The sequence below is a fragment of the Seriola lalandi genome, unplaced genomic scaffold (genome assembly GCF_002814215.2).
Source record: "Seriola lalandi dorsalis isolate HSWRI2012SDOR001 ecotype SW California unplaced genomic scaffold, Sedor1 jcf7180002054567, whole genome shotgun sequence".
Lineage (NCBI taxonomy): Eukaryota > Metazoa > Chordata > Actinopteri > Carangiformes > Carangidae > Seriola > Seriola lalandi.
In genome coordinates, this window is record NW_019525120.1 from 56,437 (window position 1) to 81,593 (window position 25,157).

Here is a 25,157-nt window from a genome sequence, read left to right on the forward strand (position 1 = left end):
ATCCTCAACTACCACATGAGGGCACACATGTAAAGGTTTTGGTATGTGAGTGATTTCCATATATACTTATGCAGATAATTTGATCTTGTTTTGTTTCTTGTAATAATTTTGATTATGTGGATTTATGAATGGATCCCATCACATATTTATTGTGTTATCATTTGCATGGACTAAATTAATCTGTGTTCAGTAATTTCTCAAATATTTAAACTGTCCAATTTTTTGTTATAATACAATACTTCATTTTGTGACCTAAATGTACACAAAAATAAGACCTCTGAGTTCTACACGTTAATACTTCAAGGCTTAATATAAAGTGAATGTAAATATAAAGAAAATCTTTCAGTGCAAGACAACCACATCACAGAAGGAAAAGAACAGATCTGAATAATAAAATGAATATTGGCTGAATTCCATTTTGCTGATTTGGTTTCAGGGTCATGGTACTGTGAAGGTTGGCTCAGTCACAGCTTTCTGGGATTCTTGAATATGATAGAAGAAATGTTCATGTTTTCAGCAACACCTGTGCCTTTCCGGTTATTACAAGTCAAAATGTCGGTTGTTAACTTTCACATCAATTAGGTAAAAACAATGCCTTCAAAACATTTTTAATGATGGATGATGAAAAAGTTGTTTGTGTTATGTTTTTACTACATTTGCTTTGACACTCAAACACTGATGCAGTGCCACTTAACAGAAGCTACAGAAACCCTACAACAGGTGTTGGAGAAAAAAAAAAAAAAAGAATAAACCTGTCTCATATTTTACAAATACAGAAACATCAACTGCTGATGGTAGTTGTACGAGCCTAGCTAAAAAGGTACAGGACAAATAGAAAGTAGGAAAGCCACTTCTACATACAGTACAATTTCAAATCCATATGATCACACTGTGGTGAGTGAATGATGATTGTGTATGTTGTAACATAACAGAGGGCAGAGGTGTAGATTATATCTATTTTGAGTATCCAGACACCATCTCAAAAGCACACAGAAATATACACTGAATTAACTCAGCATCTCCTAAACTGCCTCCCAAAGCAATGAAGAGCAAGCAAAACCGCAAATACAAATACTACCTTCGTGTTCATGTTTGTTGACAATGTGTCAGTGAGGTGTTGTTTGAACTCGATGGACATTTTACAGGCTGTAATTTATGCTCTTATGCCACATGTATTTTATTTCAACTAAAGAAAAGTGGATAAGTGACCTTGAAAAAAAAAATTCAAACTACGAAGAGGAAAACAAGATAATGGTAATGGATAATGATTAAAAACATTTTATGAAAAGGTAAACTGCTGCGGTGGTATGAACTGAAAATGCACAAAAAGACTGATAGACACCAATGCTACTCAATAATTAAGTATCTGCAAAGTCACAGTGAAGGACCAAACCAAGTCCTAACATGGTGGCTGTCTACAGGAGACCTGGGTCAAACAGCATTTGCAAATGTTTTTTCCCCCATACTGTTTGAAGTGATAAATGGGTTGAATTTTGGAGGAGAAAATCCCATAAAGTTAGTCAATGTAGCATAATTTTGTAAAACTGAAAACTCACCAGAAGCCAACAAACTAGTTTTGATATATCAAATCTCACAGTTTATACTGCTCAAAAACACAAAGTAATTATTATTTACAAATATATTTGCACCCAGATCAGTTAAAAAAAAAAAAAAAAAACTGGATTCAATTATAATTTATGGTTTACACTGGAAAACTTTGCAGATGCTTATTATCAGTGTCTAAAATGGAAAAATGGCTTCCATGAGGGAAACAAAACTTTTTACACAAGCTCAAAAACAAGCCAAAAGACAGAAAATTAAAATAAACCAATCTTTTTTTGTTTTTGGTGACTTTTTAAAAACATTTTCAATACCCAAACTTAATGTTAGCTTCAAGCTGGAGGAACAACCAAGTTAACAAACACACATAAGGCACTTCCTGGGTTAGCAGGAAATACCATACCTGCTCACGATTCCTTGGTGGTGCTTATATTGCATGAGGGCTCTTGATCAACCCTCACTGCAATCAGCCACTTTTTACTCTATGGACACAGATCCTCCAGCTGTGCTTCTCTTCGCCTTCCTTTCTCTCAGCTCTGCTTTACAGGCCACAGAAGTCTATGAGACTGGGCCCTCAGAGAAATGTGGAGGTGCCAGTTATGGCCTTCAGTATTGATGTCTTCAATCAATTAAATGACCATAAACACGCTCCCTCTCTCTGGCTCATTCTATCATCACCTCAAATTTTGATACTGCTTGCAGAGAGCACACTCACTAACTAGGTGCAGAGGCTCGAGGCTGGACCAGACAACTTACAAATGATATCACTCCGTTTTTACCTCCTTCCTCTCTTCTAGTCCAGCCTTTCTGAGACTTATCAAGTCTCCCTGTCTCTCTCTGGGGAAGCTCACTGATCTTAACACATACATACACACACGCTTCATCACAAGAGGGAAAAGCTCATTGAAACCACCCTGCTCTCACTACATTTGTTTGTATTTCATAAGTAGCGGTTCTTTGCTTTCTTTTTCATTTCCTCTCCCCTGTTAATCTCCTCCTCTTCTTCCTCTGCTTAAGTGTGTCTTCTCTCCTGGCTGAGTGGCAAGCAGGCTTCAGCAGTTGGGTTCCTTTGATTCCAGCTTTGCTTGGTTCAGCCCACTTTGGCCCAGCTGAGGAAAGCAGGGATGTCTCGGACTGGGACGTTACGAGTCAAAGCTTTGACGCGCAGGTTACGGTCATCTGTAAGCAGCACCACCTCTCTTTGGAGCCTCACTGTCCCATCTGTTTGGGGGGGGCAAAGAGTATTAAAAGACAAACTCAGAAGACTTTATTTACATCAAATTATGCAAAGTGTTTGCATGTGTGTTAGGAAATATGAACAATGACAGACAATACATACAATACATACTTCTCTGATCGGGCATGAAATCCTTTGCTTTGTCTTTGCAGTAGTGGAGACAGCAGGACAGAATCACATCATCATTGTTACCCTGAAGAAGATTAGAAAACTAAGTCTTATTTCACTGCACAATCTGACACCAAATGACCAAAAAGTTAATAAAACAAAATAAAATGAAACCCAAAATGTGTTATTTTGGGTTGCATTTATTAGGGCTCTCACCTGTTGTCCAGAGGTGTCTTCACTGCGGAAGGCAATAGATTCGAGCTGATTTCCTCTGCTTGTTAGGGCTCTGAGGCATGGTTCCCTGGCTTCGAATCCTTTCTCTAAGAAAGCCACAGCCAGCCGGGCCTTCTCCTGAACAGACCGCACATGGGCCACACTGACATTATAGTTGCCACGAGTGCCAATGTTACGCCCTCCTGACCCCACTCCACCACCAAAGTTGTCCTGGCCTTTAGCCAAGCCATCCAACTCTGTGATCACTGGGAAAAAGAACACACACCATGAGTAAACATAAACACAACAGACACACTGGGCATTCTTATCATTTTTAACATGTCACAACGCCACAATTTAATCATCCTACCGATGAGTGGCACAACTATTATGTATGTTCCACATTGAAGGAGTTTCTTCAGCCCTTCCAAGTGATCAACGAATCCATTGGTATCTGGAACCAAAAACAGAGGCCTCACTTCCAGCTCCAACTGCCCGCCTGTCTGCAGCACCGCCTGGAAGACACAAACGCATTAAATATGATGTGAAATTCAACTCTGCCACAATATTGCATAACTGTATAAATTTGTCCTATTCAATTGACACTTACTGTACTATGTTAAGACACAAGCATGACCACAAAGAAATAAATTATTTCCACATCACCTGAAATGTTTTTGCCAATCACACAACGCAGAATCTTTCAACACAGGGATTCTTCTAATTATTTAATACAATTTCCTATAACCTGGTATTGTTATGATTTTTTATCTTTTTTTAGTATTTGCTTAATCTATAAAATGTAAGACATACAATACTGCGGTTAAACCTTATTTCCTAATTTAAATGATTGTTAGGTACGTATGTATATCCCAGTTTTACCTGTATTTTATCCCTGCGCTTCTGTTGCTGTGCCAGTTTGTTGGCGAGGGCATGGCGTCGTGCCTTCAGCTGTCTGATGTCATTCTCACTGTCTCCCGCCTCCTCTGCATCCTCCTCTCCTTCTGATGCAGAGAGAGATGACTCTGCCTCGACTATGACATCATCAGCCTACCGAACAGACACACAAAGCAGCTGATATGACACATTTTCAGCAATTTCCACTGCATCCACTGCTTGCAACAACCTCTGCTGTACTGCAATGAAAATTTAATTTCAGCATTTACATAGTTATGAGTGGGTCAAATTTTGAAAGAAAGGAGTATAATCAGAGAAGAGCGCAAAAGTGGAAGCTAAGTAAAGAGAACAGGTTACTAGAGGGAGAGAAGGAGAAAAATAGTCACCTCTTTCTCCGTTAGAGAATCCTGCCTGCTCCTTGTATCCACTGAGTGGTTAGGTGAAGGAGAAGTTGCCACAGAAATGTATTTGCCTCCCTTGAAGGCCAACAGAGGCTCTTCTTGTCCACACAAAGCCTCCAAAAAGTACTTCAGCACCGTCACTCTCTTACAATCTGCTGCTATTGCCTGAGGAGGGATGACACAGATATAAGTGCATGAAGGATGGTGAATAGGGTTTGTGTAAAAGGTGACAGAAGAATAATCAGTACAATTAATAGCACAGGAGAAGATTTAAGTGCGGTCGGTCAGTCGGTCGGTAGGTAGGTAGGTGTAGGTATGGGCATCAGTGTTACAGAAAAAATAACACACCTTTGCCATCTACTCACCATCTCAGTGTGTCTGTCTGTGTAACATGGCTCCTGTGGTGCAGCCAGCAGTGGTACAAAACCAGCAAGAAGCCTGTCTTCCTTCAGTTGCAGCACAGTCAACTCCTCATCTCCCTCAACTTCATCAGTGTCGACTTTGTAAAGCGGCAGTTCCCCGTGGTCCACACGTGCCAGCAAATTACACAGGTCAGCCAGGCACTGCCAAACATCAGGGCTGCAACTTGATAGAAAGGAAAAGCCATAAGTGGTGGTGAGGAATGAGTATTTTAAAGCTACCATCTGAAGACAGCTATGTTAAGTACCAGTGGAGGGCATGAGCGGAACCAACAGATTAACCTGTTAACAATATATCAAATAACAATGTGTAATGCAAGAGACATTGCTCAGAGAGATGAACCTAGAGAATTTCCATCTGAACCTGCAGCTTCCCTCGGCTTTACAGAGCTTTTTAATGACTTTCAAGTTGCAGTTTTGGCTGTCTGGCCTGCAGCTTTATGGTTTTGGTTGACTCTCACCACTCTCTGTTTCTGGCCACAGCAGGCAGCTGTTTACGGTGAAAAAGCCTTAAAACCCCACTGCACACTACCTGCTCAGCACCAAACAGCAGAGAGACAAAGTTGGCGATTAGCTGGTAAACCTGATGGAACACTTAGCAACTAAAGAGCTGGATATTTTCCTCAGTAGTTGGACTAAAAACAGAGCTAAAAGTGATGTGAAGGTGGTGAGAAACACGACTCCAAATGAGGGATTATGTTGCTTTCTGACTCTTCAATGAGTAAATTAGCAATTGTTTGCTAACATGTTAACCATATCAACTTAAAAAGGTGATGAAATTTTTTCATTTCCAGTCCCCTGTAGTATCCAAAATAAGTTATTGCAGGTACTCACTCTATACTGCATGGTGGTGGGTTCCACTGGTCTGGGTGTCCCAACATCCAGTCAGACCAGACCTTGATGCTTGGCAGCAGTTCTCTAAGGTCCAGTGGGAAGGCAGAGACCCTTACCATACCATCCAGCTCCTCCCCTTTACCCCCCTCCTCCTCTCCATCTGCCATGGGGACTGGTTCTGAAAGAGAGAAAGAGTTGACACTTTTCAAAAACAATCTGCAGTTATAAAAAAATCAAACAAAAACAAATGAAATTTGTGTGTAAAACAAGCACATTAAAACAGAGTACTCTATTTATTAATTAGTTCTACAAGTAATCTCCACCAATGTGCTTTGGGACTATACAGTGAGTAATTTTTGTCTCTTAACTGTTCAACTGACACAGATGAGAACAACTTATTACTAACATTGACCTTAATTTCAAAATATTTACATATGTGCATAGGGCAACTTAAGTAAATGCTGCTGATCAAATACTTGTGAAGCTTACTGTGTGTGTACCTGCAGGTATATCTCTGAGCAGCTCTGTGCAACGCTGCACCAGTAGTGCAAACATGCCAAGACCCAGGGCAGTGCTTTGTTCCTGTAAGACGGACCGAACTTCTCCTTCTTCACCTGACAAACAGAGACAAGAATTTGAAAAAGTACTTCTTCAACACTGTTTGTATCAGTATTACCAATGACTTGTGTTCAAGTTTGGAAAATAACTGCAAACACTGTTGCATAATAAAGAACTTGCATGTGAGAACATGAGATTAAAAGTGTGTGAAAGAGCTATTATCAACTCTGAAATTTCCACTGAAGCTATTTAAACCAAGTTTAAATAAATGAAATCCATGTTTATAACTTACATAAAAATAAAATAAGTTGGTGCATTTGTATCAATTTTGTAGATAAAAACAATGCATTAAAACTTTGCTGTTTGAAGCTTGTTGTTTAATGATGATAATGTGTGTGGGTATATGCAGCATTACCTCTGCTGTGGGCATTGTGTATGGTGAACATGTTGATGGTGATGATCTGCAGCATGTGTGTGCTGCCCAGTAGGGAAGGGCCATGCTGGAGCAGTGACCTGAACTCCTGCAGAACACGACTCGCCACTCCAGGGAATGATTCCATGCTGAAGAAGCAAGACATACGTTCATAAAAATACAGAAAAACAGGCACTCAAAAAAATAAATTTCTAGATTATAGTCTCAATCCTTCAAACTCTTTAGTCCTTAAATGTAAGAGCTGGAACACATGAGACATCACTTACCCCACTTTAGTGAAGAGCTTGCCATGTGCATGCAGGAAACTCAGAATGAACCTCTTATTTAGCTGAAGAAAAAAAGAGAAAGTTGAAAGAGGAAAAGTATTACTAATCTTTGGCCAAAAGTTTTATTTAGCTACAAATCCTATAGCAAATGACAATAAAACACAGTTCTTCATTCAGCGACAAAGCACATGGAGCTGACATCTCCATTTAAATACACCCAGGATTTTTAACAAAAGTGGTGGGAGGAAATGGACGGAAAGGCTACTGAAGCTGGCACAGACGATACACAGACATATGTCTCTCCCAACATATTTCTTTCAAAAAAAAAAAAAAAAAAAAAAAAAAAAATCACAGGGACTCCAATACAGCATGTCAAAAAACTGGTATCCCTTTGAAAGGACACATCATAAGAAAAAAGGCTGCACTGTAACTGATACAGGAATGTGAAAAGGGGGTGGTAGAGAAAATTGTGATCTTTCACTCGAAGAACTCACTCCTGAGTACAATAAATTATTCACAGCGTAATGTTCAATAAAGCATCACATCAGAGCTACTACAGCTTAACCCACAACCACACTAACAGATACAAGTGATTTGTGTCTAGGTTGTAAATGAGCCAGCTGATATTGTTGGATGCAATCTGAGCACCTCCCATAGGGGTGGGGGCCCAACCCACACACTTGACGTGCTGGAGATGGTATACAGTGGCAGCAGAAAATGTTCAGACGCATTCATTTTTTTGCTCACTTTATTGTGTTATTTATTGTAATGCCCACCAGTCTACACGCAATAACCCATAATGACAAAGTGAAAACATGTTTCTCCCAGATTCTCCCATTTCTGCAGAGGACTGAACCTCTGTTAGAGTGACCATTGGAGTCTTTGTCACCTCCCAACCAAGGCGCTTCTTGCCCAGTTACTTGCCAGACAGCCAACTCTAGGAAGAGTCCTGGTGGATCCAAACTTCTTGCATTTCACAATTATTGAGGCCACTGAGCTCCTGGGAACTTTTTTAAAAGCTTAAGAAGTGGTTATACCCTCACACTTATCTTTGCCTTGCCACAATTTTTTTTATCTAGGGTCTACTTGAACTTTATGGATTGTTTTTGTCCTGACTTTCAGTGTGAAGTGTGGAACAATATATACACAGGTGTGAGCCTTTCTAAACTATGTCCAATCAATTCAGTTTGCCACAGGTGCACTCAAGTTCAACACATATCTCAAGGAAAATTAAAGCAAATAGGATACACCTGACCACAATTTGAGTGCTACAGCAAGGTGTCTGGAAACTTCTGTACATTTTTGGATTTTCAATACATTTGCAAATATTTGTAAAAACATGTTTTCACTTTGTCATTATGGATTAATGGGTATCATGGAACATGAAATATTAAGGAAGTCAAATAATAATAATAAAATCTAAAATTAAATAAAAATCATATGATGACTTAAGGAATAAATGAGAGTCAAAATAAATGAGAGGAAAATTTAAAGGAGATAAAATAATATATCTAATATAAATTAGATTTCGAGGAAGAGAGGGAAAATAAAACACCATAAAATGGATTGAGAGACATCTGCAGACACTAGTGTCCCTGTTGAAAAGAAAATAAACTTTATATAACTAAGATAAAAAAACGTGTTAAAAAATATGCACACACAGACTTGAGTGTGTCTTTCATGTAAAGGAATATGACGCATGAGACTCGATGAGCGTGTGTGTGTATGAGAGAGCGCAAAAGGAAGAAAGGAATCTTACGTCACTAGCGCTGAGACTACCCAGCTCTCCATCCTGTTCTGAGTCTCTGCTGGACTCACTACCTCCTCTCTGTGAGGATGGGGTTGCTGCTTGTCCACTGGGACGAATCCATATCTCCACACGTGCTCCCTCTTCCCCTCTTCCTCTGCCTCTCACTGCTGGACCCCTGGAGCCTCCTTCTTGCTCTTGCCGTCTCCTTCGCTCCAGCTGCTCTGTCTACAAGAACAAAATCTGTAAACAAGAAACGCTTGCGCCGTCTTAAGTCTCAGCATAATCGCCAGATTATAGTAAGCTTAACCAGTCATGCTTATAGGGTAATTTATTAAGCAAATTATTGAGTTAACTCACTAATGTGTGAATGTCATTATATTTTTAACATCCCCTTTCATCATTGCTAAAAAAAACACAATAGTTAATTTTGCAGAGCGTATCCATGTCAAGGTCAAGGTCAATCTCATCATCTGGCATAAGTTAATGCACAAAGTGTGTGACTAACCTTACGCTTGGCTTCTTCAAACAGACTCATCAGGCTTTCCTTTGCAGTCAGGATCGGGTTTGAAGCTGCCAAGCTGCGCATGTAATAATACACTGCATCCAACTTCCGCTTCTGTGAGTGAGAGAGGCGGGATGAGAGTAAGAAGGATGTATCCTACAAAAAGCCTCACACCAGGGGTGTCAACAGATCATTACACAAAATATAGTTGTATTGTTCAATTATCCTGGTGACATGCCAGGAGAAATACAATCAGTCATCAAAACCTAATTACTTAAATGCCAATGAACTAATTATGTTTGGGCAGACCATTTTCAGGTAAATATGCAACTCTCAACTTTCCTTCTCTACTTACTACATATCACTTACTGTATAGACTGCCAGCAGAGCCAGCTGGTTATAAGGTCGTCCATTTTTGGGGGCAATCTGCTGAGCTTTCAGGTACCAGCTAAGAAGAAATGGAAAAGTGCAGTCATGAGATACCATCAGACAAATTTTCCGGGTTACAGTTCTCATACTGGGAAGAAGCATTCTCTATTATAAGCCGTATTAAGCTGCCAGCAATTGAGACTTGTACAAGAAATTTCAAATCAGGACTAAATGAAAACCAGTTCTCTGGGAGAAATTAAAGGGGTGTAAAAATTGTACCATAGCAAAAAGGCTAGTCATCACCACCCGCTCTTGGACTTAAGAGATACCAGATTTTAACAATGTAGCCCTCTTGAACAAGTCAAGTCCTACCTTTAAGCTAATACACAGACTGCTCAAATTATAGCCTACCTGCGAGCCTTGCCGTAGTTGGCCGAGTCGCTGGCTTGTTCCCGGTAACGTGCAATATCTCCCTGACAAATCATACAGCGTTGAGCACTGATAAGTGCATACTTTACCTGAAAAACACAGAAATACACAGAAACTTTAACAGTTTGATAAATACAAAGTTCAGATAGCACATAATTACAGATATGATTAACAAGTAGTAAGTAACTAAGCTGCTGACTATATTGTCAGTAACACGGTAATCTAATCAAGTACTGGTTCAAACGTTGGTTAAACAACATGTTATAAATTATAATGAAATTATATAAATGTAATAAATTGTGTGGGTCATACTATACTACTTTGAAAAAACATAAATCTTTGAATACAGTGCCCACACAAACACATACAGACTAAAAGGAATATTGCTGTACCGTTTTGCGTAATGGCCGCGCCCTGATAGCCATACCATCCATGTAATCCTCTAACTTAAACTGGTACACTGTCTGCAGTTTCTGAAGCAGCGCATCAAAGAACAGTGCTCCCTGTGAAACACAGACAATGATCACAATGGACAAGTTAAGTTACAGTGAAGAAAAAAATTATTGAATTTATTGTGGCCTGTTACCACAACAAGAAATCAAAACTGTAAAATGGTTTGGACACAAGTATTTCTAAGCTTCATAGAAAACATATTAATACACTGCATTATCTACTTATATACACTTTTGGGTTTACTGGTCCCAGTCTATACCCAAATACAAAACAAGATCAGAACTGTACAATAAAGACCTTAAGTATTTGGACAGTTACACATTTTTGGTTCTTAAGCTTTGTGCTTCAGTACATTCAAGGTGAAATAAAATAATGGATATTACACTGAAGTGCCAAGTCTCAGCTTTAATTAGAGTGGGTTTACGTCAATACTGAAAGAACTATGAGTGAGATACAGCCCTTTTTAGCACATAGTGCCCAAATTGCTAGGGCTCCAGAGTAATTGGACACTTAGCTACTAAATGTGTCTTGGACAGCTGCATGTCATTTCAATGCATGCACAACACAGCTCACACATTGCTGATGGAGAGTTGAGAGTTGCCATTTAGAGTCAGGGGGAGTTGTCTGTCAATTTGAGGAGTAAAGATGACCATGCAAGTGAAAAAGATATTTACATAAGAAAAAAAGCAAAAAAAACTACAGATAGATAAAAAAAAAAAAGCAGCTCATAACCCAGAGCCACCACCTCATCTGTCAAACATGTCGATAGTTCTGTTATAGCTCGGGCAGGTATGGCTGCCAGTGGAACTTGTACATTGGCATTTACTGAAGATTTCACTGCTGGTGGAAGCAACAGGTTGGATGCAGAGGTATGCAGGACAGGTATACAGGATACATTATTTTCTTTCAAACTGAATGTGCTGAAGCGCAGAGCCTGTAGAACAAAAAACACTTAACTGTCAAATACTTTCGGTCTGCACTGTATATCCAATCAAGCACACAAAGCGTCTGTCTTTACGCATGTTCAAGCAAGAATATGAATCCTGCACCCAAATCCTCAATGCTAGACACGCACCCCCTATCCGCCCCCTTGCAAAAACCTTGACTCATCTGAATTTTCTACACATTCCTCACCTCATCAAGCAGCGTGAGCAGCATGTTCCTGATATGAGGGGTGTTGTCATAGGCGGGGTCTTTGAGTAGCTGCCGGAAGTGCTCTATGACCTGGTAAAAGACATTCTTCCACAAAGCCTGATCCACATTCTGAGAGTCTGAGAGCTCGATGTCTGTGAGGATGACCTGCTCGTATAGCCCCAAAAGGTCAGCTCTGGAAAACACGAAGGAATAACAGGACAGTGCTTTTTCAATATGTCTACTGGCTCAGTTCTGTTGAGGTTTTTATTAATTAGTCCAGAGGAGGAACTGACAGCCAAACAAGTAGTATAAGACAAAAGAGTAGAACAAAAAAACACACAATCAGAAGAATGCCACTAACACACACCTTTCCCTTAAATCCTCACCTGAGCTGGGCCATGCGATCCAGTCCATCAGCACTCACTCTGTCCCTGGACAGGAGGTTACTGAGCTGGAGCTCCTGTGCATCTGCAGCCCTCAGCAGCTTCCCCAACTCCCCTCTGGCTTGTTGCTCCACTTCTTCAAATGTCAAGCCACCACCTCCACTTGGCTGAGAATATCCTGCTCCCCTGTAACTCCCACAGAACTGACCCACACCAGCACCTGGGTACATACCGTTAGGGGGAGCCATTTGGTAGGGTCCCATATGATATGAATATGGATAGCGCTGGCTGGTGGTGGTGCCAGGATTGGTGGACATGGGGTAGCAGTAGGGGTTGTCAGAGTTTTGGAATTTGTAGTAGGCCATGGTGGCAGCCTGCTGGGATCGAAAGTGTTCACCCTGCGGGACTGGAGGACTGCCTGCTACTTCATCATCTGTGTCCAGAAAGTTAAGCGGTCCATATCCGGTCCCTGTCTGAAGATATATAGGCTGTTGGAGAGATTTATGCTGTGAGGACTGGGTGCTGGTAAGAGCAGGTTTCTGGTCTGGGTTATTGGGATCCCAGAGTCGTCTGACTCCTCCTCCTCTGCCTCCTCTACTACTGCCAGCTGCTCCTCCCCTAATTCCGCCAAAGAGAAGTCTTTGCCCAACCTCAGGTGAATTAGAGATATCTGTGCGGGCTGGGAGCACCAAGATACCCCCACCTCTGCCACGGGGAACCAAGCCTGGCTTGCAATGCTGTACATCCCCACTATGTGATGAGATACCTGAATGTTTTTCAAGAGAAACCCTTAGGATTCCTCGACCTCCACCTTTGTTTCCCTTTGGTCTGTTCCTTTCTTCCCTACGCCTCGCTGTACTTAGCTCCTCCTCCCCCCCTCTTCTCCTCCTCCTTCTATCTTCTGTTATGTCACTCATCTCACTCCCCTCCATGGATTCTGTAGATGATTCCCCGTTGGTTGTCCAGCTTCGTAAATGACTCCTTCGTCCTTCCCCACTATTAGCTATCTCCTCTTTGTTACTGTGCTTAGGCTGCAAGCGTGGCCACTTGGTGCTTTCCACATCCATCCCTAGTCCTGGACCATCCAGGCTGGTCACACTGCTGGTAGAGCTACTGCTGTAAGTTCGATTCCGTGATCGTCGAATATCAGATTTGGAATATCGTTTTGAGGAAGATGTGATGTTTGCATTGGATTTGTTTCTATCAACTACAGTCCTGTCTACATTTTTTTCTGACTTAGCATCTTTCTCCGCTTCTCTAGACCGGTTGTTGTTGTTGTTGTCTCCTCTTCTGCTTTCTCTACAGTTCTCTCTTCCTTTGATTTGGTGTGCCTCTCCTGTCTTACCTGGTTTATTATCCCTATCTGCTTCTGCTGCTCTCCTGTCTTTCTCTTTCTCAACTTTACACTGGTCACTCTTCCCTACACCACTTATATCATCTTCTCCTCTTCTGGAATCCTGATTCCTCTCTTTTTCCTTCTCCCCTCCTCTTCTCCTGCGATTTCCCTTTTCCTTCTTCTTCTCCATCTTTTCCTCCTCCTCTTTTGTTCCTCCCCCTTGGCCTCGCCTTCCCTTATCAGTTGTTTCCCCTCTCCTGCAGCTTAACTCTTCAACATCTTGGCCTTCACATACCACTTTAACCTTTTCCTTGACATTGAGTTTTTCAACTTTGCTAGTAATTTTCTCCACCGAAGCATCAGAAGGTAATGGAGGTTTCTGAACATCTCGGTTTCCTTGTTTTCCGTTTGTCTCACTGGATTTAGACAATTTTACATTTTCTTGTGTACCCTTTACTTCTTTACCTTTCCCTCCCCGCTTCTGTGTAGACGTTTTTTTGTTCCCCTCTATTTCTCCTGTACTCAACTGGGATTCGGGCTCAGTTTTCTGCTCATGCTTCTTAGAAGGAGGTTTGTCCTGCTCTCTTCCAACCCCACAATCCTTTCCCTGGATGTTCCTCCGGCTCCCAGGTTGATAAAATTCTCGATCTGGTTTGCGGGCTTTTCTTGCTGGTTTAGCTGCTCCTGCAGGTTCCTGGTGTTCTCTATGATTTTCAACAAAGCCTTTTTCTTGATTTTCTTCCATTTTAGCCTGTGAGTGGCTGCCCATTCTACAGTTCTGAGTGTTACTATTGTCACCTCTCATCCTGTCTTCTTCCTTTTTGTCAGTGCCCATCCCATCTGTGCACTCTAACACTTTTTCAGAGAGACCTTTTTTCTCACTCTGTGATGGTTCATCGTGCTCATGTACAAAAGTTGCCAAGGGATCACTTTGACCAGGTTCTCCCTCCTCACTGTCACGGTGACGCCGTCCATGTCCAGCTACCGGCTGGTAGCGTTGCAGATCAGGGCGCTTTCCCTCACGTCTCTTATGTTGCTTGAGTACATGTTGTTCCTCTGGAGAAAGAAAACACACAGAAAAAAGAAATTAAGATGCTGACAGTCAAAGTCAGACATTTACATAGTAGACGAAGCATGGGTATCAAAAACTATGGATGGCATTTTGTTTCTCTTCTTGTCAAGAAATCCAATGCAAAGCCCAAATACAACAATGCCTCAGTCTGCTACTCAGTAGTTTCCAACTTCACTGCCTTGTCTGTGGTCCATTAATTCCCCAAAATTCCCCTCAGTATATTATTTAACTATTTAGGTTACTTAAACTGGAATAAATAGTGCACTTGCTAGGGATTATTACCCATTGTGATTAATATGCACTCAGCACTCTAGTATTGATGACAACATAACATTTTATGTTTTGAACAACAATTGAGGGATATGCTACATCAAGCTCTTTACTTGGGATTAGCTGACAATAAGATAAAAAAGAATATCACCAGCCTTTCATTTTCAAGATACAACAATTAAAGTTTTGCCTGTTTGGAACCAAGTCACTGGAATATGCTTTTACTGACACAGAAATGCTCACGTCACCCACAACAACAATACTGCATTAATTACGTATGAAGAGCGTAACCTGTTTACTAACAGAAACTAACCACTTTATTGTTAATGTCAAGAGAGCATTGAGAGAGCACTCTGTGTGAACTTTTGACAAAGTATTCGAGGGAACTGTGCAGCTACAAATAAACCTGCAAAATTTCCGACAACATAAGAAACTCACATCAGTTTTTAGACTACTATATATATATATGTTGATTTTTAAAATATAATCCCTGTGCATAAACAAACAACCACCTGCAATGGTTAGTTGGCGATAACTATGTTGTCTAACGTTAACCAACGCTTGACGATAACAGTCGAGCTTCTCTGTCCTAATACAAGTTAACGTTACACCTTAATATTAAGACACATTCCTTATGCTAGTCTACTTAAAGTTTAAAGAGTAATCATTAAAACTGGTAAGGAACATATACAAACACGGTTAATCGTGACAAGTCGTACATGAATTACGGTTGAAAGGGGCGTTTAAAACAAACTGCGCGGGACCAAAGAATAGACAGATAGCCAAGTTAGCTAGCTAACAACATTAGCTGGGTACAAACTTAGCAACTCCGTAGGCTACTTTCAGTTGACTTGGGATACTTCTTCGCCCGTATTTATCGACTTTTTCGCGAATGCATCCCTCCCTAGTATTTGGTTCACTTCCCCTCACCTTTCTGACAGTCAGTTGTATTAATTGTATTCGACGCTTCAGCTCGGAGTTCCGCAGCTGAGATTCGCACTCTGTCCAGTTCGTTCGCCATCTTTGCTTTGACTAAAACAAACACAACAAGTATGGTGGCTCAGCGGGATCAAACATGTTCACCGGATGACGTAGCATCGAAGGCAATTGGGTAATGTAGTACGGCAAGGTAGTTTGCTCTGTTTAGTCATCCGTTTTCAGATTCTTTACTTAAGTACGCATCAAAATTTTGCAGGTTATATGTAAAAGTACTATATTCAGATTTTGCTATTATACTACTGCTATACTGCTATTTAAATATCATGTATTATTGACCTACAACAATTATTATAGATATTTTCTTTGATAAAAGGGTGTTTGATGATGATGGCACAAAGTTTCTCAATATTGCATCAAGATCAATAGTTTTAATCAAAAGATACTTTATTGCCATTCCAATTAGACTTATTGTAAATTTTAAAGTGACTGACATGGTCTTTAAGCCAATAATTGTTTTAAAGCATTTTCTGTTACAATGGGACAAAATGTGTATCATTCTGAAATGTGTAGTTATGTAATTCTTACGTAGGCCTTGACCTACATATCAGGTCTGGGGGAAGGGTGTTTATATGTCTGCATATTATATAAAGACACAGAGAGAGAGATATACTGCATACATACGTACATCAATTCCATTCAGTATCCACTAGATGTCAGGATAGATTACTTTATTTTCATTTTTATCTTAAGCATCCTATTGTCCAACGCCTTGGATTGGCCCAAAAATGAACTTTCTGTCTACTTTTGTTTTCCAACTAAGTGATTTGTATTGTATGTATGTATCTTTTCTCTCCTGTCTTCCACTCACAACTTTGATGTGAACTGACCTGACAATTTGCATGAGGAGGTGTGTAGAGGAATTGTGCGACTGCAAAGAAAACACAACAAATTACATAAACATATGTAACACACATAAAAAGACTGGGTATTTGTGTGTGTGTGTCTGTGCATGCATGTGCATATGAGGAAGGGGGGTGGAGGGTTCATGCAGCTATCATCTATGTGGCTGATGCTAGAGTAAACAGCTTCATTTCCCTAGCAACACCAAATTAAAGGGCCAGAGTCTCTTGTCCTTCCTACAAGTCTCCCACACACACACACACACACACTCACACAATTACAAACACACGCACACACACACACACACACACACACACACACACACACACACACACACGAGTCTTCATCCAGAGCCAAACCTCCTCTTTCTCCACACACATTCCTTCTTTATCTCACTTAATTATTAATCCAAGGTACTTGGCTCTCTTCTTTGGCATAGTAATCAGGAATGTCTATACTTATGTGTGTGCATATCACTTCTTACAGTAATATAGAAGTTAGCTACTTTTGTATAACTTATCTACTAACAAATTATAAATCAGGCAGGCAACAGAAAGATAGTACATATAGTACAGCAGAAAGAACTGGGCTAATTACACAATTTTTAAGCCCATGTATGTATTTATTTATTAAGTTTTTTCTTTAATGCTATTATCTTATTTCATTATTGTTGTCACTATATATACTGTGTTTTATTGATGAATTTTATATTTTATGTAACACACTTGAAACAAAGGTCAAATCAAGATGACACATTGATGATGATGATGATTATTATCATTATCGATCATTATTATTATCATCATCGTTATAATTTTTATCCATATATTATATCATTCCCGGCGTGATCTCTTTCTCGGTTTTTCAATTTACAATCACAAGTATTCTTATGTGGTATAAACTATAGGACACATTGTCTGTGAATGCAGAATACTGTTGTGATGTAGTGCTAACAGTGTCTCTCGATGAAGCGCTGGCACACCAGGGGTTGTAGAATGTTTCGTGTCTGCAGTGGAGAGGTGTGAGAGAGGGAGGGGGGCTGCCGGAAGTGGTGGGCGTGTGTCTCCCTGTGTGTGTGTGTGTGTGTGTGTGTGAGTGTGTGTGTGTGTGTGAGAGTCTGTAAGTTACTTGTGTGCCTCTGTGCGTGTGTGTGTGTGTATGTGTGCAGAGTTCTGATTGTCAGTGCTGCACCACAGTGCAGGTGGAGCAATGCAGGATGATAAGTGACACAGAAGGACAGAGAGGGGGAGGCAGAGAGGTAGTGAGGTAGTGAGGGAGAGAAAGAGGGAGACAGAGAGAAAGAGGAAGCGAGGGAGAGAGGTGAGGAGGCATGATGCAGGAGGAGAGGGGAGAACAAGAGGAGGAGAGACTGTGAATACAGATGAGAAAAGCGGGGGAAGCAAGGAGTTTTTGCAGGTGAATTTCTGACACCAGGGGGTTTCTCCAACCCAATCATATCTCGATCTCTCCTGCCCCCATCTCATTTTCTCTCTCTCCCTCTCTCTGTCTGTCTATCCTTCTCCGTCTCCCCACACTGGGACACTGGGAGGTGGGAGGAGATGACTTTTAGAGATGACTGGAGTGGAGGAGGAGGAGGACAGATGGGGGAATACAGTCAGCAGAGAATGGTGGAGACAAGAGTGGGACATTGTGGTTGAGGATGGATCAGAATGAAAATGCTGCAGGACTGAAAAATGGGTAACAAATAAAAGAGAATGAAAACGGCAGGGAGAGGAAAGTGAGTCGACTGAAATGGGATCCTCATCTCGAGTAGTGAGAGAGACAGATATTAAAGAAGGTGTGTGGGAAGGACAGACAGACAGAAAGAAAGACACAGAGAGCCAGAGGCTTGTGTGACGCATATTTGCTGGCACTAGATGTTTGGAGTATATCCATTCCAACTGCTTTTTTATGCATAATTCACAAAAAGAGATGGAGGGAGTGACAGGGGAGGAATGAGTGAAAAAGACAATATGAGATCGGGGCACATGGAGTGATGTGTCAATGCTGCGGAGCCAAACACAAAAAAGAGAATTTTTAATACAAAAGTCCGTAACACAGATTGTGGCATGGAAGCTATTGACAACATTTCATGGCCTCATCCAAAGAAACTTTTATTAAAGACGTTAATCAAAGACATATTTCATTACTCTTGACTATGTAGTGCACAAATACCACCACTTCATAAACAGTTTCTCCCTTATTTCCCCTTTACTGTGTTATCTTGATCCAACTCGTCATTGAAGAAATACTCAAACCCACATTTTTTTAATGGCACATTTTCATCAAATAGAAATGCATGTGTTGCACATTTCCCCTGAATTCAACCTGACATATTTGGTATCTTTTGAAATTTTGGTTCAAAGTAGTGTGCATTTGAACAATGCTTGGCTGCAGCCAAAAATAACCTCCAGTATAATGATTCCACTATCTGGAACCAGTTAGACAGGCCGAGGTTCGGCTTTTAAATGTTATGTTTTAATTGATTGTTCCTTGACTCCCTGGAAAGCAGTGTTGCTACTGAAATACAGGAAACTGAAGACATGCACTTAGAGTACTAGGCTGTGTATGTGCAGCATACCTGATATTAGGACATGTGGTGTGGGTGCCACATTCCCTGTCATCTGCACTGAAAACAATGATCCTCATGCTGAACTCATGCAAACAGATACACTAACTCACTCTAACACTGACACGACCCTCAAACATGCACAAACGACTGCCCACACTTGTACGAAATCACACACACACACCGAACACGCACACACACACATGCAGCTGGCATTGCATGTTAATTGAATTCAGCATATGACTTTGGCATAATGTTGTGAAGTTTTGTGTGAGTCACTGTTGGAGTCACAGCAAATGAGAAGAGATGGCCTATGACTTTGCAAAAGGACAGACCATCTAGGCATTCTTTGCCACAGATGCTCTGTCAATGTAATGAAATCACGGTAGTAATCTTGTCATGCCATCTCAGGTGAGTCAGTTCTGCTGGAGCCATTTAATTAGCTCCAGTGGCTGAGGAACACATGTCACTGAAGAAGTACATGCGCCATTGCACACATCCCTCTTCCTCCGCCTCTGTCACCCAACATTAGAAACACACACAGATATATTCAAAGTTTCTGGTTAGATATTGGTTCATAGTATCTGTTACTGCTTAGGCATGTGTGTGTGTGTGTGTGAGAGTGAGTGAGTGGGTGGATGTGGAGTTGCTGCCGTGTGTGAGCGTAGGTTTGCAATCTCACACATCTTGTAGGCAAGAAGTGCGCGGAGACAGTGGAGGGAACGATGTGGGGGCGAGAGGGGTTTCACTAATAAACACCCACTCTTTCCAAACCTCCATCTCAATCTGACACACACCCCTGCCCCCACCCCCACCACCACACACACACGCGCTCTCTTTCCTCCCAAGCGCTCCTTTGAGAGAATCCTCATTACGGGCACGTTTGGCAGCACAGACTCTTCCTCCTCCTCATCCTCCTCCTCCTCCTCCTCCTCGCCCTCCCTGTCTCCATCCCCACCGCTCCTCTCTCCCTCTCGATCGTTTTCATTTGCTCATTCTCTCCTGCCCTGCTCGCTGCGTTCGAGCCAGCTTGGCAATCAAAGGGAGAGAAAACACAAATGAGAGCGGAGGGGTGGGGGGCCCCTCACTGGGATTTCAGTATGAGTCAGAATGGGAGAAGGGGAGGTGGGGAGGTGGGTAGGCAAGGTAGGCGGTTGTGAGGAGAGAAAAGAGTGTATGGGAGGGATGAGTTTTTTTTTTTCCTTCTCTCTTATCTGACTGCATTCTCTGTTTGGAATACAGATGAGGAGATAGAAAGAGAGCCAACAACTGGCCGTGACAGACAGATGAAAGATTTGAACAGGAAATAATCTGTATCCTGATTCACCATCAACCTTCGAGATATAAGCAAGGTGAATATTGAATAGGAGTTGAAGGCGACCTGCCCGTGCGACTGATTGCATGGCGTCAAAACAAAACGGAAAAAGGTTAACAAACTGAACACATCATCCTGAGCGTAATCTTGATGAGCAAATTACAAACGCTGTAAAAGATAAGAAGAAGAACTTGATACTGTAGCTGTGTGTGTATGTGTGTATGGCACCGTGGGGCTGGTAGTAAACGGGAGTGTGAGATTAGGGAGGGAGTAAGTGAGGAACTATTTCATTCACACTTTTTTTAATCATTCATCTCCCCCCTGCTTGCATATTCATGTGGGGTGTAGTATGAGAAAATTGGATTGTGTATGCTTGTGTACACAGACTTGATGCTTACCAAATGCTTACCCTCCACCACACGTCAGCACATTTATATTGCTGTTTGATTGCAGTCAGTGGAGATTCTACAGTTTTGAGGCCCATGGCTGAGAGACTGACATTCCTCCTCCTCTGCAATAATTTCGGAGGCAGGTTTATTCTTAAAAAGAAAAATAAGAGGAATTAAAAACAGCACAAATCCCAACCAAAATGTAATAACAGAGTGAATAAAATTTAATGCTGGACTCGCCCCTGTGGGTGTGTTGTTGTCCTGATTTCTTACTATGCTGCAAGCATGTTTTTTCTTCTGTAAAGTGATAAGCATACATGTCAGTGGGCTGCCTTTAGAGGGGGTATGAATGTAGATTTTAAAGTCCTGGGGGAGTGAGCTACGGTCATTACATCTATTCATATTGCATCATCCTTCAAACATCAATACAAGCAAAGAATCATTGATCTACTCGGTTAGAGACACCCTTTATATTCCTTATAACAAGCTAGGTCTGTATATATATGATTATTCTGGCCAAAATCAACAAATTTCACAAATTCCACAACAAGATTTTCAATTTCAAACAAATATCTGATGTCCGTGACCTTATTATGGTGATTACAAAGTGAAATGTGTCAGTTATGTAACAATTCAAACCAGTTCTCAAGTATTTGAAATATCTAAACTGCTTTGAAAGACAAGAACACCTACAGTGGTTAGAACTGTCACAGATGGCAATGCGTCCTGGTGTTTTCTGTTTTGAGATACAGAAGGGAAACAATGGGAGTATGCATGCACGCAGCAAAGGTTTCTGGTTTAAGTAAAACAGGGGGTGTTATGGTTATATGCACTGTAATGATGACACGTTTTGGTGTTTAACAAAAAAAATAACGTTCATCCAGGCCAAGGTCTGAGTGCTTTGTTCTTCAATTGAAATGATTTTGAACCATGTACAGACACAGATAACTGCCTCCATGTGTCATTAGGTGTAGGATACCTTTTTGGGGTAAGCCACTTGACATTTGTTTAACGACTAACTGTATGTGCTTATAGTTTTTGATTCAAGTATTACTTCACTTTTATTCGATTGAAAGGTTTCCATGTTTCATATGTCAACCAGCAATAAAATCAGCAGCAGGCTGATTGAAAACAGAAACTGGACTGAGGAAAAATAATTTCAAGGTTAAACTTTTGACCATGACCCATGATCTTCTTCAGTGAATGGAACGTGCCAAGGTGTCATCATGTGACTGAAGTGCAGAAGTCACAGGTGATGGTAAAGGAGGAGAGACCGTGAACCCTGTTTGTTCAAAGATGGTCTCTAATTCTGGGTATGAATGGCCTCCTTGATATTCTCCCAGCCATCCTCCGACACCTGGACGGTGACTTTGACACCTTTAATGACACCTGAGCGAGTTGTATTCACTGAAGAAAATATAAAGATAAATTGGGATACAGATGAATCCTTCAGCGAAAGCAAAGTAAGTGAACCTTATGTATCGACTATTTTGGCTCAGATATGTGCTCTAATCTCCAAGCTAAAGAAATTCTGAACCGAGCCTCTCTGCAGGTCAAAGTTGAGGCCCAATGACAGCGACCTTGATAACCTTGAGAAACAGAAAGAGAGGGAGAGGAAGAAATGATGGTGGGGATAGGTTGTCTCCCTGCTGTTGAGTTCAATGGGCAGCTAATCAAATTTCACAAACAGAAAGTACACACACACACACACACACACACACACACGCACACACAAACCACGTATATATAAGCTTTAGGTTGTTTTATATTTACAACAATTAATGTAACAAAGCGTGTATTCATTTTAAAATGTTTCAAATTAAAACTTGAATTAAACTTGCTTATTAATTAAAACTTAATTCAAAGACACTGAATGTGTACTGGGGCAATATTACCTCAACTTTTATTCTGCATTTGCTGCTGTAGGCCTGTGCCTTCACTTGTGACAGCTTCTTTTAAATCAGAAAGCATCAAAGGAGAGGCATGACGGGAAGTTTCCGTCCAGATTTCAGTGGCTACCTATAAAGTGACATTGCTTTGATTTGGACGTTGCTTTAAATTGAGAGTTGAATCATAATTTAAGAGACTTTCTTTTTGAAATCCAGAGTCGGTAAAAGGGAAATCAACCCCAATTTATTCAGTAATTTCTGGATAAAGGAGGCCTGCGGAGGTGGGGGTTGGATGGTAAGTAGAGAGATCATAATGCACACCCGCCCAACAGCGCTTGGTGGAGCGCAGGGGTATTTAACTTTTCTCTCAACTTCCACTGTTGTGTGGCGTGACTCTGTTCTTTCTCCACCAGAGAGAACAGGATAGAGAAAAGGGCATTTTAGTCTTATGTCCTAAGTGTCCTCTTAATCTAAAGGAGTCTCTCACTGCAAACGCCTACGTATGTCTGACATACGTCTTTACGCACGAGGGTCTCCCCCAAATCTCGCCAAACGTGTTGTAAGTTCAACGGTGGCGCGATGGCTTTACGCACGACTCCTGTCACATCTCTCCTGAGGTTTCTACAAATATGTGGAATCTGGGTTGGATACTTGGATCATTTCTAAGATGACATCAATATTAAAAAAGGAAAAAAAAAGTCAGTGCGCTGCACCAAACACTTTCAGGCATTCTAAGCAGACAGCTGCAGTGATTCACCGCCTAATCTAAACATCACGATTTTCTCGTCGCAGTTTTTGAACACACACTGGAGTAGAAGTGTCAGCTTTAGATGTCTGCTTGTAGCAGTTTTTTCTTTTCGAATCGATTAGTCTGCTTTAATATCATCCAATAAATAGCCTGCACCGAGGGAGAACTGAAGCTGTAAGATTGTTTGAGGATAATTTGATCAACTTTGAACAAACAAAATAGTTTTTGTTGATGCCTTGAATCATCCACTTGAACTGAGCATAATATAATCACCGAAGCAACAACTGAATTCTCTGACAGAAGCAACTGCACCGTGCTTGGCCAGTCTTCTTGGCAAAAAAAGAGACAGAGACTCATCCCTTGTGAAATTTAACAGATAATTATATAATAAACAGGCTATTATAGAAATATTGGGAGACTCTAAGTGTCTTAAGATTACAGGAATTTTCGCCAGAGCTTTTGATATGTGACATTATCTCGGTGTAAAAGGAGCATACACAACAAACATGCTATTTTCATCCTCCTTCATGAAGACCTGCACAGTGATTCAGGCTATACTTTTCCTCCCCTTTATAAATAGCTGCACTCCGTTCAGTGACGTGGGCTACGCACGTACATGTGTAGGTGAATCTTTGAATGAGCTCTCCCTCTCCTTCTTCCTCCCTCTCTCCCCTTCCTCCCTCCCCCGTTCCCTCTACTAGTTACTACGGGATCTCTATAAAAAGCCTACGGTTGATGGGAGAGCCCGGTCTGTATGGGAAGCGACTTTGGAGGAGAGGGACGACAGCGTCTGTGTGCGAAGGCAGCATGGCACAGATTTGCGCTGAGCACTTTGGCGTTGATGAAGACTGCGACTTTAGAGATAGGACAGACATTTTTCTACAGCATGGAGCCGAAGCCGTGGCCACACTGGGAACTTTGACTGAGGTAAGTTCAATTCCTATTTCTACAGAATAGAGTTGTATTATTTTATCCGAATCGTGGGAGCAAAAAACAAACAACAACAACAACAACAACAACAACAACAAAAAAAAAACAATCACCTCTGATATGGGTTAAGTGAAACCTAGAGAGAGGGTGCATTGGATGGGCCATCCCCTTTAGAAGCCCCGTAGTCTGCTTTGACTGACACTATTCTCATCTTCACTCTCTGGTTGGAAGTTGCTGCAGTGTGACTCATTTTCTCTCCCATGTGGGCAGCAGTCAGCCTGCAACCAGAAAAAAGAGAATATCTGATATCTCAGAGAATATACTGCGGATAAAAGTCGCTGTCGAAATAGCCTATATATGTCTTATATGTCTGTCAGAGTGTGGATCACTCTGTTCTAGTTACGCAGATACACACAGGCGATATAAATCACCACGTATGATGGCTATTGATGTTCACCTGCCACACTGGTTGCACCTGGTTGAGAATTGAACAGGTAGACGCTGTTTTGGTTGCCACTCAGGCGGCACCGGCTTGTCTCTTTAGCCCATCCGGTGTTGTCCACCTGTAAGATATGCAAAATGCCACCGTGCAACTGACACGTGCGCAGACACAGAGGCACACACACTCTAATGGGTGCCAGTGCGTGTGTGTATATGCAGTTTTTAGTACGAGTGTGTGAGTGTCGGGGTGGGATGTGGGGAGGGTGAGGGGAGTGTGGAGGTGGGGGAGTGCTCCTCATCAACCCCTGTACATTCTCGGGAGCGCGTGGCACCGGGAGGTTTCCGGTGATAGTGATGACATTATAGCCATCACTTTCTTCCGGTGTGGCGGTACCCCCCTACCCCACCCCCCC

At 41.4% G+C, this 25,157-nt stretch overlaps 1 protein-coding gene across 1 annotated transcript; it reads right to left on the bottom strand.

The window, feature by feature from the left end:
* Positions 1-592: 592 nt before the first annotated feature.
* smg6 (SMG6 nonsense mediated mRNA decay factor) lies at positions 593-15,652 on the bottom strand. The gene is made up of 19 exons (XM_023416590.2): positions 15,555-15,652; positions 11,950-14,338; positions 11,564-11,756; positions 10,369-10,479; positions 9,959-10,065; positions 9,548-9,626; positions 9,182-9,292; positions 8,686-8,901; positions 6,927-6,988; positions 6,643-6,788; positions 6,170-6,283; positions 5,670-5,847; positions 4,782-5,001; positions 4,402-4,581; positions 4,001-4,168; positions 3,489-3,633; positions 3,122-3,384; positions 2,909-2,990; positions 593-2,781 (listed from the first exon to the last, which is right to left on the bottom strand). Exons 1-19 carry the CDS (start codon positions 15,643-15,645, stop codon positions 2,651-2,653), a joined length of 4,986 nt encoding a protein of 1,661 aa, XP_023272358.1. The 5' UTR covers positions 15,646-15,652; the 3' UTR covers positions 593-2,650.
* Positions 15,653-25,157: the final 9,505 nt, after the last annotated feature.

Coding starts and splice junctions, on each gene's coding strand:
- smg6 (XM_023416590.2), bottom strand. CDS start 15,645: ATGGCGAACGAACTGGACAGAGTGCGAATCTCAGCTGCGGAACTCCGA. Junction 11,757..11,949: donor GATCGCATGGCCCAGCTCAG/GTGAGGATTTAA, acceptor CGTGTTTTCCAG/AGCTGACCTTTTGGGGCTAT. Junction 3,634..4,000: donor AGCGCAGGGATAAAATACAG/GTAAAACTGGGA, acceptor TGTGTCTTCCAG/GCGGTGCTGCAGACAGGCGG.